At 45.9% G+C, this 12,493-nt stretch overlaps 1 protein-coding gene across 1 annotated transcript; it reads right to left on the bottom strand.

Annotated features, from left to right (window-relative positions):
- Positions 1-80: 80 nt before the first annotated feature.
- LOC114453040 (kinesin-1 heavy chain-like) lies at positions 81-9,946 on the bottom strand. The gene is made up of 26 exons (XM_028432660.1): positions 9,791-9,946; positions 8,480-8,567; positions 8,307-8,380; positions 8,123-8,227; positions 8,005-8,053; positions 7,873-7,928; positions 7,578-7,665; positions 7,192-7,316; positions 6,855-6,959; positions 6,484-6,629; positions 6,261-6,409; positions 5,808-6,007; positions 5,504-5,572; positions 5,068-5,274; positions 4,840-4,983; positions 4,218-4,406; positions 3,942-4,059; positions 3,813-3,868; positions 3,632-3,741; positions 3,449-3,550; positions 3,311-3,371; positions 2,061-2,132; positions 1,536-1,640; positions 1,239-1,452; positions 895-1,003; positions 81-811 (listed from the first exon to the last, which is right to left on the bottom strand). The coding sequence occupies exons 1-26, from the start codon at positions 9,914-9,916 to the stop codon at positions 805-807; spliced, it is 2,874 nt and encodes a 957-aa protein (XP_028288461.1). The 5' UTR covers positions 9,917-9,946; the 3' UTR covers positions 81-804.
- Positions 9,947-12,493: the final 2,547 nt, after the last annotated feature.

Raw genomic sequence — 12,493 nt, 5'->3', positions numbered from 1 at the left:
AAGGAGGGAACTGCAGACAGAGCACTGAGTCACGATTTTCTCTTTCACACATTTATATAAAAATGATTCACCAAAAATAATGCTTTCAAGTTTCAATTTATTATGTCTAGAATAAAAATCAGAGGTCTGCAGGAAGCTCTGAGTGCAGCAGCGTGCGCTCGTTTCAGCCAAACATGAAAAGTGCCTTTAGCTTTAAGTGACAAAAACACCTGCCCTGCGGAGATAAGAGTCTTACTTCAGCGTCAGGCTGAGGAGTTAATGGCTTTTTTAGATATTTGCACAGAGCAAGACAAGTGGCAATAAGGCACATAAAAAGTCTGGAGGTGTACTGTCTATCTCAGCTCTTATTTACATAAAATAAAGGCGTCATTTTGACCCCATATTGATTGGTCTGCACGTACAACAGTGATGTATCGGTAGGAGAGTGTAACACATGGCTGGGTACACCTCCTGTCCTCTGAAACAAGGTGTTTAAACATCATTATATCACGTTAGTGTCTGTACCTAGGTTATGTATTTCCACATAACACATCAATTACCTGATTGTGTGCAACTGTTCCATTAAGGCTATTTTATCATAATGTTTGTGAGTCCATCGCGGTCTGATGTGTACATTCTGCTGTTTTCTTGGCACATCGTGTGCAGATTTCGTAGGTCAGTGTTACAAGTTAAAGTCTTTAATTGTGCACTTTTATACAGTATGTACACACTCTGACGGTGAATGAGTGGTAATGATGTGCAGGTAAAAGTGCAGTGTGTCAGTGTGTTGGTCTGGGCTTCAGGTTTGGGGCTCTATCAGCACCTTCAGGAGCTGCAAATGAAAACAGAAGATGAATTATTTACATGTTGTGTTTCTGAAAACAAGCACAATTTATTCAGCTGGAGCTCTCTTGCCTGTTGTTGCCGCCCCCCTTATGGCCAGACAGGTTCTGGATGAGGTTGGACCTGATGATGCCGGGGATTATGGGGGCTCCTGGCAGCTGGCCGGGTCTGATGGGTTTGGCTGGTTTGGACAGAGAGAGAGAGGCAGTTGATGTTTTATTATATTCTGAGTTAAAAAGGCACTAAATGCAGGAGGCGGTTAGCCTAGCTTAGCATAAAACAGAGTGTGTTGGTAAGAGAAATAGCAAGAGGATGTTTGAAGCATACACCATCAGCTTCTAAACACCAATTTACAGCATATATCTGATTTATTTTTAACAATACTGACACAAAAAAATAGAATGATATCCACCCACCTATCTGTGCCGAGCCCCTCCTGCCCATGTTTTTGGGCTTGCTGGCATCCTTAATGCGCTCCACCTCCTGTTGGTAGCGCTTCCGGTCACGGGCTGCGTTCTCTTTGGCCTCTTTCAGCGCAGTTTCCAGAGCTTTGACGCGCTCAGCTGTGGCCCGCAGGCGCTTCTCCATCTTCGGGATCTCACAGCGCAGGTCAGCGTTGTCTCGTACCAGCTGTGAAACAGATCAGAGCCGGAGCATGAGCCTCCTGAGGATGACAGTGGCTTGTCTACTGTAGTACTGTAATGTGTGTTTACCTGCTTGTGAACCTTGGTGAGCTGCTCGAGGTTGTTCTCCAGGAAGCAGATCTTCTGTTTCTGGGCAGTGCTGCCGTCAGTGTCGTCTGAGTCCATCAGAGCATTCTGTCCAGGAACAGCCAAGAGCTTAATCAGAACACAGGTCTCCACAGAGCTGCAGTCCAAACCTTCTGATTTGTGGTTAAATGAGGTGATGGGAAGCAGATTCTGGATGAGTACATCACTAGTCTGCTCTGCCTTTGTTTATCTCATCAGGATCCAGCCTGAAGGCTGCAGATGAGGGCCCCGGTCCCTAATTTACAGCTGCTACCTTTGAAGAATGAGCTGGCCTACTTATCGCAGACATTCTCTCTTGTGTTCCCCGGACTCATTAACATTTTATCACGGTGCAAATTAAAAGGAGTGCAGCGAAAGAGGGAGCTGTTGGTCTCATTGCAGGTAGACGGTGTGTGTCCGTGTCACCTCACAGCAGGCTGATCAGGTCCTTTACAGCTGGACCACAGAGGCAGTGTGAGGATCCTTTACCTTCTTGAGCCGAGTGGACAGGTCTTGGACAAAGAGCCTCCTCAGGTTGTGAAGTGTCTGCAGCTCCCGGGCCTACAACACACAAAGTGCGTCTTAGATGTTATTTGTGGTGCTCAAACTTTATGCATTATGTCTTCATGAACATTATGTATCTATGCACAAACTTTAGTGTTAGTAATAAAGACTTGTTTCCTTACAATACATGACAAGTAACATGTTGTTTACTTTGTATTTTTTCTTGTTCATACATATGTTCATATATATGCTAATAGCAATGCTTCATTTAATGTGTTAGCATTTAATATGCTAACATCTGCTAAATATCAGTGGTGGAGGAAGTATTGAAGCTTGGTACTTAAGTAAAAGTACAAATACCCAGCAAAATATATACTCAAGTAAAAGTAGAAGTGCTACATCAACAGTCCTACTTAAGTAAAAGTCTTTGGTACTTTTAAATGTACTTAAAGTATTAAAAGTAAAAGTACTCACACACTGAATATATATGATTGATTTCCATTGCAAAGGATCTGATCCGGTTAAAATAATCAAAGAAATCATCTTAAATTAAAATCTGTGTGTCATGAGGCAGGCTGTGGGCATCAAGTGAACAGAGAGGCTGCTGATAACAAACAGGCATTCAGCATGTTTACTGTGTCAGTGTTCCTGCTGTAGATTCATGTTATGATTCATGTTCATCAGACATTAATGGATGGACCTGTGTTAGCAGACAGCAGCTAACTAGTTAGCTCACTGAGCCAGAGCACCGGCATCATGACTGAGGCTCATTATAGAAACACAGCTGCAGCGTGACACCAGCTCCATGCAGAGTCTGACCTCACATCAGTCCAGCACTGTGTTCATCACATGGAACAAGGAACTACAGACACTGGAGACATGTAGTGGAGGAGAAAGTACAGGCAACAGCTGCAGCATGGAATGGAGTCAAAGTATGTGCTATTATTTTTACTTAAGTAAAGTATAAATACATAAAAAAAATACTTAAGTACAGTAACTAAGTACAAATACTTAGTTACTTTCCACCACTGCTAAATATTACGTACTAAAAGTGCAGGTAACTAAGTGCGCTAAAGATCACAGTCCATCCTGACAAACTAAACACTGACTCCCCTCCAGAGCACACTGTGATTGTTACTCTGAACCACCGAGACTGGATCAAGCGATCAATTTTCAGAGAAATTATTAGCAGATATTACAGCTCTGAACTTTGAAATACTTATGCAGGAACTGACCACAGTCTCCTCCAGTCCCTTCAGGTCCTGACTGGCCTGCTCCCGTCTGTCCTGCTGCACACTGAAGGACATGTGTCTATTAGAGCAACATTTATGACAACCAAACATCTTCCTCTGTGATTAAACAGGATGCATTACGTCAGCTCCTGCAGCTGGCGGCTCTTCTCCTGCTCGATGGCTTTCAGCTTATCGTGCTCCACTCTCAGCCTCTCCTGCTCCAGCATGATCTGTTGGTTCAGACTGCGCAGACGTCACAGACAGAGGAATCAGCACCGAGGCGCTCGGATTTGTTCTGAATATTTTGTGGATGTGGCGTCTTACTCCTGCAGCTCAGTGATGAGCTTCTCCTTGCTGTCCAGCTCGTCCCTCAGGCTGCTGATCTGCCTCTGATGGGCCTCTCTGTGAGACTGGATCTGCTTCTCCACAGCTTCCTGGACACATGTCAGCACCACATTAAACAATGGGATACTAACACACACACCTCACCTCAGTGGGACCGTACCTTGACTTCATTGGCAGACTGGATCTCGTTATCCTTCTCCATGGTATTAACTTTCTCTGGAAGGAGACAGAAATCCTGTTAATGGGCCCACTAGTCTAAACTCAACACATTAGAGGGAGCAGGTCTCACCTTGAGCTTTGATCCTGACGATCTCCTCATTGAGACAGTCTATGTTTTCCTCCAGCTGTCTCTTCTTCTGCTCCACGTTCTGCAGGCTGTCTGACAGGGACTTGATCTTTGCTTCATACTGGACGACAAGACGAGGATGAAAGAAGAAAAATGAAGACTTACACAGCAGCTTTTAAATCTCATGAAAAAAACAAAACGGCAGAGAAAAGCTGTTTGTTTCTATCCAGATGATCTGACATGTTAACCGCCTGTCACACGGGACAGCGTCTGGGCTACCTGGGAGATGCGGAGCTGGCAGGCGGTCAGCTCCCTCTCAGTCTCCTCTAGCTTCTGGGTGCTCTCGGCCTGGCTGCTCTCCAGCTGTTTGCTGCGCTTCACCATGCTCTTCACCTCAGACTTCATCTTACTGATGTAGAGACGGGCCGCAGTGAACTCTTCGTCAATCAGACCACTGCTCTCCTGTTGCTGAGGGGTGAGAGATGTTCATTACATGTCACCACCATGTTACACCATAATAATCCGCGGATGAAAAAAGTCCTGATTTACTAAAAACTACAGCGACCTGCTGACTTCGTGGAGCTGTTGGCATTGTTAAATTCTCACTCTGCACTTCAGAAGTGTGAGGGGAAAATAAATGGCAGTGCTGTTCTATCACAAGAGCTGCTTGAACCATCATTTCCACAGAGCCGCGGAGTTTAAAATAGACTGTTTCAAACTCTTGAAAACCCTCCAGCTGGAAACAGGAGCAGCATTAAACTGATATAATCCACAGCAGATGAGTTCACAACCAGGCAAGCGGAGACACTCAAACCTCCACCCTGAAGGATCGTATGTTTACATGTAGCTAGGAAGCAGAGGGGAGTGTTCAGTATTACTACATGTATAAACACTTGGTAACCTTGATGTCGTTGCTTCCCACGGCGAAGCTGATCTCTGCCAGGTCTTTGAGTAGAGACGACATCATCTCAGTGACCCTCTTCTTCTGGTGGTTGGTCATCTCCTTCAGTTTCTGCAGCTCAGAGTCAATGGAAGTCAAGGAGCTCTGGTGGTGGAGGATAACACACACAAACGTTACACAGCGACTGTGTTAAACCAGCATCACCACCTGAGGCTTTAACCTGCTCACTGATTTCTGGTTCAGCTCCTCGCTGAGAGCCTCGAACTCCTTTGTTTTGTCCTCCACTTCCTGACTCTTCTGGTCATAGTTGACAGCCAGCTCCTCCAGGGCCTGCAGCACCTCCTTCACCTCCTCTTTGGAGGCTTCGTTCTCCGCTAGCAGGCGGTTTAGCTCAGTCTGCAAGGTGTCATGGTCACGGCGGGAGGACGCTAAAAGCTGAGAGAGGATAAAAACGTGTTGAACAGAAGCTACAAAATCCATCTCTGTGTTCACTCTGCTTTGCTGTTTGCTGTTCTCACTGAGGGGGAGCTGCAGCCTGACCTCTCCTGCAGGGCTACTAATGGTCTGCTATGAGCTGTCAGACTGGGTTTGTGCTAACAGGACGAGGTGGGGAGCTGAGGAGGGAAAGGCAGGGGGAAGCAGGGGAAAGGGGGTCTAGAGTCACCTCCTCCTGGTCCAACATCTGCTGCTTCAGTGTCTCCACCAACTGAGACTGCTGGTTGATCTCCTCATCCTGGAGGAAGAAGCAGAGGAAAAGAGAAATAAACTGTATAATAAGCCATACAGCAGCAAATCATGCCACCTACTGGACAAAAGAAGTAATGCATATCTAAAAGATGCTGCACTGTGATTAGCTGGGATGGCAAAAGGATGAAATGAGGCCACTGAGGTCAGCATGCAGCATGTGGTCCATTGCATGAAACTCTTTTTACTCTGCGGCCGCTCAGTGAACATGTCTCGTGCGTCACCTTGTCGTCCAGCTCTTTGTAGAGCTTTGCCATCTCTGCCTCGCACTTCTGCATCTCTGCTCCGGTGAGTTTGACTCCAGGCAGGGTGCTGAGGGCAGCTTTGGGTGCCGGCTTATCGTTGTTAGGTGTGGTGTCCACCTCCTGGACTGCTGCTTTAGCTTTCTCTTTGTCAAACTGCTCCTCCACTGGCACACTCTCTCCTGCAGGGGGCAGCAGAGGAAGGCTGAGATGCAGTAAAAGGGGCTTTTCAGGGAATACAGTAAACAAAAGAACTGTTACACTGAACGAAACATGCTGACGGACTAACGTCTGTACAGGGTGAGTCTAAAATAGGACTCTAACAAACATGACTCAAAGATAGTGATCAGTAATTAAAGAGCCCATCTGCCTGTGCTTTAATGAGCCACACATGATCTTATAATGCAGCATCAAACGCTGCTGTTCCGTCCTCACCGTTCCGCCAGCGGTTCAGCTCGGTCTCCAGCCAGGTGACGGTGCTCCTGAGCGTCTTGTTTTTCTCCTTCTCCCTCTCCCACTTGTTCTTCCACTGCTCTGCGGTCAGCTCCACGTTCAGACTCACTGTGTTCTTAATGGTCTTTGCTCTGATGAGAACATGTTTTAATCACTCTCCAGTATCAGTAAAGGTTTTACGACAAAGGTTTGTGTGTCTGTGCACCTCTGTCCAAACAGCAGCGTGGACCTGGTCTCTGCATCATTGAACGCAGATGGCGAGCAGCAGATGACCATAGTTGTCCGACAGTTTCCTCCCAGAGAGTCCTGCAGGATTCTGGTCATCTTGCTGTCCCTGTATGGAACGTAGCTCTGCCACAAGACAACAAAACCAGTGCTCACTGTTAGTCTGAGCACATGGGATCATAAGCTGGAGTCCATCATTTAACTGGCAAAAATCACTTCACAATAAAACACATGTATGGTAGAAAGAAGCTGTGTGTGGGGCCACTCTTGTCAAAGAGCAGTCTGTCATCAGCCTCCATCTTTTCCCTTGTCTGATATGCTACAGCTCTGCATGATGAGAGTGGAGCTCACCGAGCCCTCTGCCAGAGCGGAGATGACGTTTCCCAGAGAAGACAAGGACTTGTTGATCATCTTGGCTTCATCCAGCACGGTGCCCTCTGCACCCGTTTTACCCACCTTTGAAACACGACAACACAACAACAGGAGATCAAAGATGGTGAATGGAATATTAATAAAAGATCGATCATAACATCAGACTCATAAAAGCAAGTCAACAAAGCAGATTAATGGCTTTAATGGAGCATGGTGGTTTATGTGATGATGTCACATTTCATATTTTAAAAAATCTCTTTAAATAGTTCAGCTGGAAGAAAATGAGAATGGATCAAAGGCCTTTGTGGAGTCCTACTTTTTCACTCCCCGCCAGATCGACGAGGTAGAGCTTGCCGGTGAGTTTCTGCTCAGTCTGACTGTTTTCCTGCTTGATGTTGATGAGGAAGATGCTGTGACTCCTGGAGCTGTGCTCGTTCATGTCTGAGAAAATCAGACACACACACAAATATGAGCAGCGGATGACATCAGTATGAAACACTTTAGCTTTTAATAGGCTCTATCTGCACTGCAAGGTGCATAATGATGAATCAAAACTTTTACTGAAGCCAGCCCAGCTGCAGCTTTACGTCTGTTTCTGGTTGTCAGCTGTGCACACAGGGAGTGTGGTGGCGGTCAGGAGACTCTGTGAGGTTGAACCCATGAGAGGCAGCAGCACTGAAGGCTCTCAGTGTGAGGACTCACTTGTGACGGCCACGTGTCTGTTGTTTTTGCCTTCGTCTATGGTGTCCATGACTTCTTCGGGACTGCACACAAAACGCTCAGTACAACCCTGCAGACACAGCGCACATCACAAGGAAAGGCTGTGTTCAGGAGCGCCCGTGGCAAGACGGCCTCACAGAGAGACGATTATTAGCAGAGGAGACCGTGACACACTTTAACAGACTGACTGATTCAGGAAGAGCCGGTGTCCTGATGACATCATCATCATGTTGCACCTAAAATAGAACAAGCACCAGGGAACGTGGGTTCGCCTCACCTTGACGTAGGGCACCCTGTTTTTGTCCTCGTGCACAGACAGGTTGATCTTTGAAACTGTGGAGGAAAATGAAAGGCGATGAAGCGTGCTGCCTGCATCACGGTCTGAACGATGGCGATGAGGAACACATACCGTCCAATAAGTCCCTGATTTTGTCCAAATAGATTTCAAAATATGACACCTGCAAAGTGAACGCTGGCAGTGAGACACATGTCTGACCTGAGAACTATCTGAAGACAGTGAGACATACTTTGATGTGAAACTCCAGGTTCTCATCCATCGAGTAAATGTAGTTAAAGATGTCTTGGACAATTCTAGGAATGACTCCCATCATCTCTGGGTCGTGGAGTTTCCCCTGAAGGAGCAAAGACGGCACAGAGTTTCAGACTTCTATTCTCCTGTCAGTATAAAAAGCAAAAAAAGCTTTATAATACCTCCATCGTGTGTGTTTTGCCAGAGGATGTCTGCCCATAAGCAAATATTGTCCCATTGTATCCCTCCAGGACATCTGTACGCATCAGAGAAACAACAAAGAAACAACCCCCTCAGTATTTCCAGGGCTTTGGTGTGTGTGGTGTGTGAGAGAACGTCTGCACCGTCCTGTTACCTTTGACAATCTTCTGAGCCACAGCGTTGTAGAACTCCTGCTGAGTGGTGTTAGACTGGAACACGCGGTCGAAGTAGTACGGTTTACCCTGTGAGGAAGAAGAAGGAGCGATCCAAGACATTTAAAAACAACCTCACAGGAGAAAGGACCGCCGACCCTCACAATAACAGCAGTAAGGCAAAGACACCCCCCCCATGTCCTTTCCAAGTGCAATGGAACACAGAGGGACCCCCAAAAAATCAAAGAAAGCCAGAGTTGGACCGTGTCCCACATCTGGATCCTACTATCACCCATGCCTCCCTAACCCTCTCGCTGTCTCACCTTTTTTATGTTACATTCTCTGAAAATGCACATTTCTGCACTGACTTTCCAACATTTAAGATTTGGTTCTTTTTTTATTTACTCATAATTGTCTTCAGTATCATTTTCTCTCCTTCCTCTGTGTGCACTCTGAACCCTGTGTGTGGTGGGAGACGCTTGAACAGTGTGCACCCGAGGCAGAAGTACACGATGTAAGGAGCTCCACAGTCATGACAAAGACACCAGGGTCTATTACAACTGTGGATATAACTAACAATTTGCTGTATTATTTCAAAAATATAGAAAAAAAACACCTGTTGCTTTCTTCACAGGAATCATTGTGTCGAAATGTCAAACTGTGCGCTGGTAGAAATCAACTAACTTCATGTCCTCTTTCAGCATCCTTCTACTAATACAACCACTATCTCTCCTCTGCACATCTGAACCATCTCAACCTGGTCTCTCTGACATTGTCCCCAAAGCAGCCAACCTGAGCTGTCCATCTGATGTGTCTGGCCTGTCTCCGTTTAAGGCTGCACCCTGTAGCTTCTGCTGTGAGCCAGGTAAGCAACATGTCGGCACCATCAGCTCAGCAGCAGCTGTGTGCAGGACGCTGCTGGGAACACAAACTATAAACAGTCTCTCAGATGACTTCCAGGCACTGAGGTGGACTGTGAAGTGACCCACGGAATGAAGCAGAGAGATCTTTAGCTTCTCTTTAGTCTGTCTTGTTACACAGCTGCTCTCTCTTCCAGAGTAGTGAATGTATTTTCTCTCTTTCACTCTCTCTGGATTATCTCCCTTTATCTGGCTCTCAGCCTGACCAGGCTCTCCATCACCTCCACTCCAAGAGTTCTCCTGTCCTGCAGTTTTAAACCATCACTGCCTTGATTATCACCATTCTGGGCATCCTCTTGCACAAAAACACAAATGTTTAAACAAATGACAGGTAAAAAAAATACTGTCTCCACCTGACTGGATACACACAAAAAGAAACCTCTTCACACTTACCCCCATCTGCACACAGTCCTCCCCTTGAAACTTCGGGATGTACTTGTCTCCCCGGGCCACTTCTGAACTGTTAAGCGGCCTAAAACGACACACCACCTTGATCGTGCACTCCGCCGGGTCCGCCATCTGCACCGCTGTGGATGGATGGAGCGCTCCGTCCTCCCGTTAAACAGCCACAGTTTAATACGCCGCAGGGTGTCACGGGGGACGCCGCGCCCCTGACAGAGCTGCTGCACAGCAGCTGTTCAGCTGACCAGGGGACGGTATCTCTAAAACATATATCAAGTCCAGTTAACAAAATAAGCACCGATAAAACGTTAAAAAAACTGCGTAAAAGAAACTCAAGCAGGAGCAGGACGTTAACTTCAAACCCCCTCTGTGAGCGCAGCTGGACTAAAGCACACATATATTACACAGCAGTCACGTGGCAGTTCAGGACGTTAAAAGCTCTTTTGCTTGTCTTGGTGTGAGGTCCTAGTCTGCTCTATCAGAACAGAGTTTGTATTGTTGTTTTATTTCTAAAAACTGCACCAAGCGGTAAGGTGGAACGAGGATAAACTGTGCGTCCGTGCGCTTTTACGCACGGATTCTCCAGGTACAGTCTCAAGCACTGATTTCTGATTTGTTTTGGGCTCATTGCAAACCACTCTTTATGCTACAAGTGATGCTGACCGATCACATGTAGGCAGTGGTGGAAAGTAACTAAGTATTTGTACGTCGTTACTGTACTTAAGTAATTTTTTATGTATTTATACTTTACTTAAGTGAAAATAATAGTGCATACTTTATACTTTGACTCCATGCTGCAGCTGTCACCTGTCCTTTCTCCTCCACTACATGTCTCCAGTGTCTGTAGTTCCTTGTTCCATGTGATGAACACAGTGCTGGACTGATGTGAGGTCAGACTCTGCATGGAGGTGGTGTCACGCTGCAGCTGTGTTTCTATAATGAGCCTCAGTCATGATGCCGGTGCTCTGGCTCAGTGAGCTAACTAGTTAGCTGCTGCCTGCTAACACAGGTCCATCCATGAATGATGAACATGAATCATCACATGAATCTACAGCAGGAACACTGACACAGTAAACATGCTGAATGCCTGTTTGTTATCAGCAGCCTCTCTGTTCACTTGATGCCCACAGCCTGCCTCATGACACACAGACCTGTCCACAGCTGCTTCTGGACTGAACATGTACATTAACTACACATGCTCCATTTTCATTTAAGATGATTTCTTTGATTATTTTAACCTGTTCACATCCTTTGCAATGGAAATCAATCATATATATTCAGTGTGAGTACTTTTAATACTTTAAGTACATTTAAAGGTAAGTACTTAAAACTTTTACTTACTTAGTAGTATTGTTGATGTAGCACTTCTACTTTTACTCAAGTACCAAGCTTCAGTACCTCCTCCACCACTTCATGTAAGGTAAATAATTTGAGTGAGGCTGAAGGTTTCCATGTTTATCCAGAACTAACCAATAAATCATGGGGCCCCTTTCACAACAGCCTGGCTTATTAAGTTAATATGAAAGCTGTTTAACATCAAGTCTCCTCTGGCACTGCATAAACTCTGGCATAATGCAGTGGTATAGACTACATAATGTGTAACAACTTACAGCAGCCAGCAGGGGTCAGCACAGGCTTGCAAAACCATGATTAGGATCAACACATTGGTGATAGTGCAACAAAAAAACCTGGATCTTTTCACAGTAAGATAAATATATATGAGAAAAAGGACTCCATGTGGATGTACATATTTATTATTCCATAGAAACTGCAGCAGTAAACAAGTGCTGAAGCCATAAAACTGCAACAATCACACACAAACACACACACACACACCCTCTTCTCCACACACATTCAATCGATGCCGAGCAACAGTGCAGGAAGACGAGACAGTAAACCACCAATGCACCACCACAGTTTACAGCAGAACTCAGAGGGACTTTTATTTGTGTGACACCAACCGACCTCCTAAAAAATGGCATATCATCCTTAATGGATAGAAAATATAAATTATTCCTACAGTAAGTACATTCTCTAGAGTAAGACCCATGAATATGAGAGCTCAAATTACAGTATTTACACAGGTCCATGCATCCACAATATACAGACATGACAATAATATTGGATACAGCCACAGCATCAAAACATCTGAATAAGTGCAGGGGGGGCAAGCAAGACAGTCAGCATTCATAAAGCAGCTGAGGAGAGGCGTCCACCACCTGTATGTCTGTGGTTGGAGGCGGGGGTGGGGGGGGGGGGTGGTGGTGTAGGGGCGGGGGTTATTATCCTGGGTACTCCTAAAGCACCGGAGAGCGTGTCCTCCGGGCTTTGAACTGACTCACCGGAGAGAGAAGGTGGAGAAAATCTGAGCACAGGAGTCAAATGTGACAAACGTGAAGAGACAGATCAATTACAAACGGGTGCGTTTTGAATGAACCCTGTTGGGAGTTTATCCTTTGACCAGTCAGTCAGAGAAAAGACAGACAGAGGAGTGAGGGGAGTGTGTGACTGTGTGAGGGATAATGAAAGAGAGAGAGAGAGAGAGAGAGAGTGGGGGAAAAATCCTTTAGTTTTGGCAACGTGGCATCCAGTTGCTAAGTAACGGTCTCCGAGGGCAGAAGAAGCACCTCTTTGAGGTTGTTCGTCTCCAAAATGAACAATTTCCACCCCGCCCCACCTCCTCCTCCGAGCGAA

Source organism: Parambassis ranga, chromosome 20 (genome assembly GCF_900634625.1).
Source record: "Parambassis ranga chromosome 20, fParRan2.1, whole genome shotgun sequence".
In the NCBI taxonomy this organism is placed as follows: Eukaryota; Metazoa; Chordata; class Actinopteri; family Ambassidae; genus Parambassis; species Parambassis ranga.
This window is presented reverse-complemented; position numbering and strand designations above follow the sequence as displayed.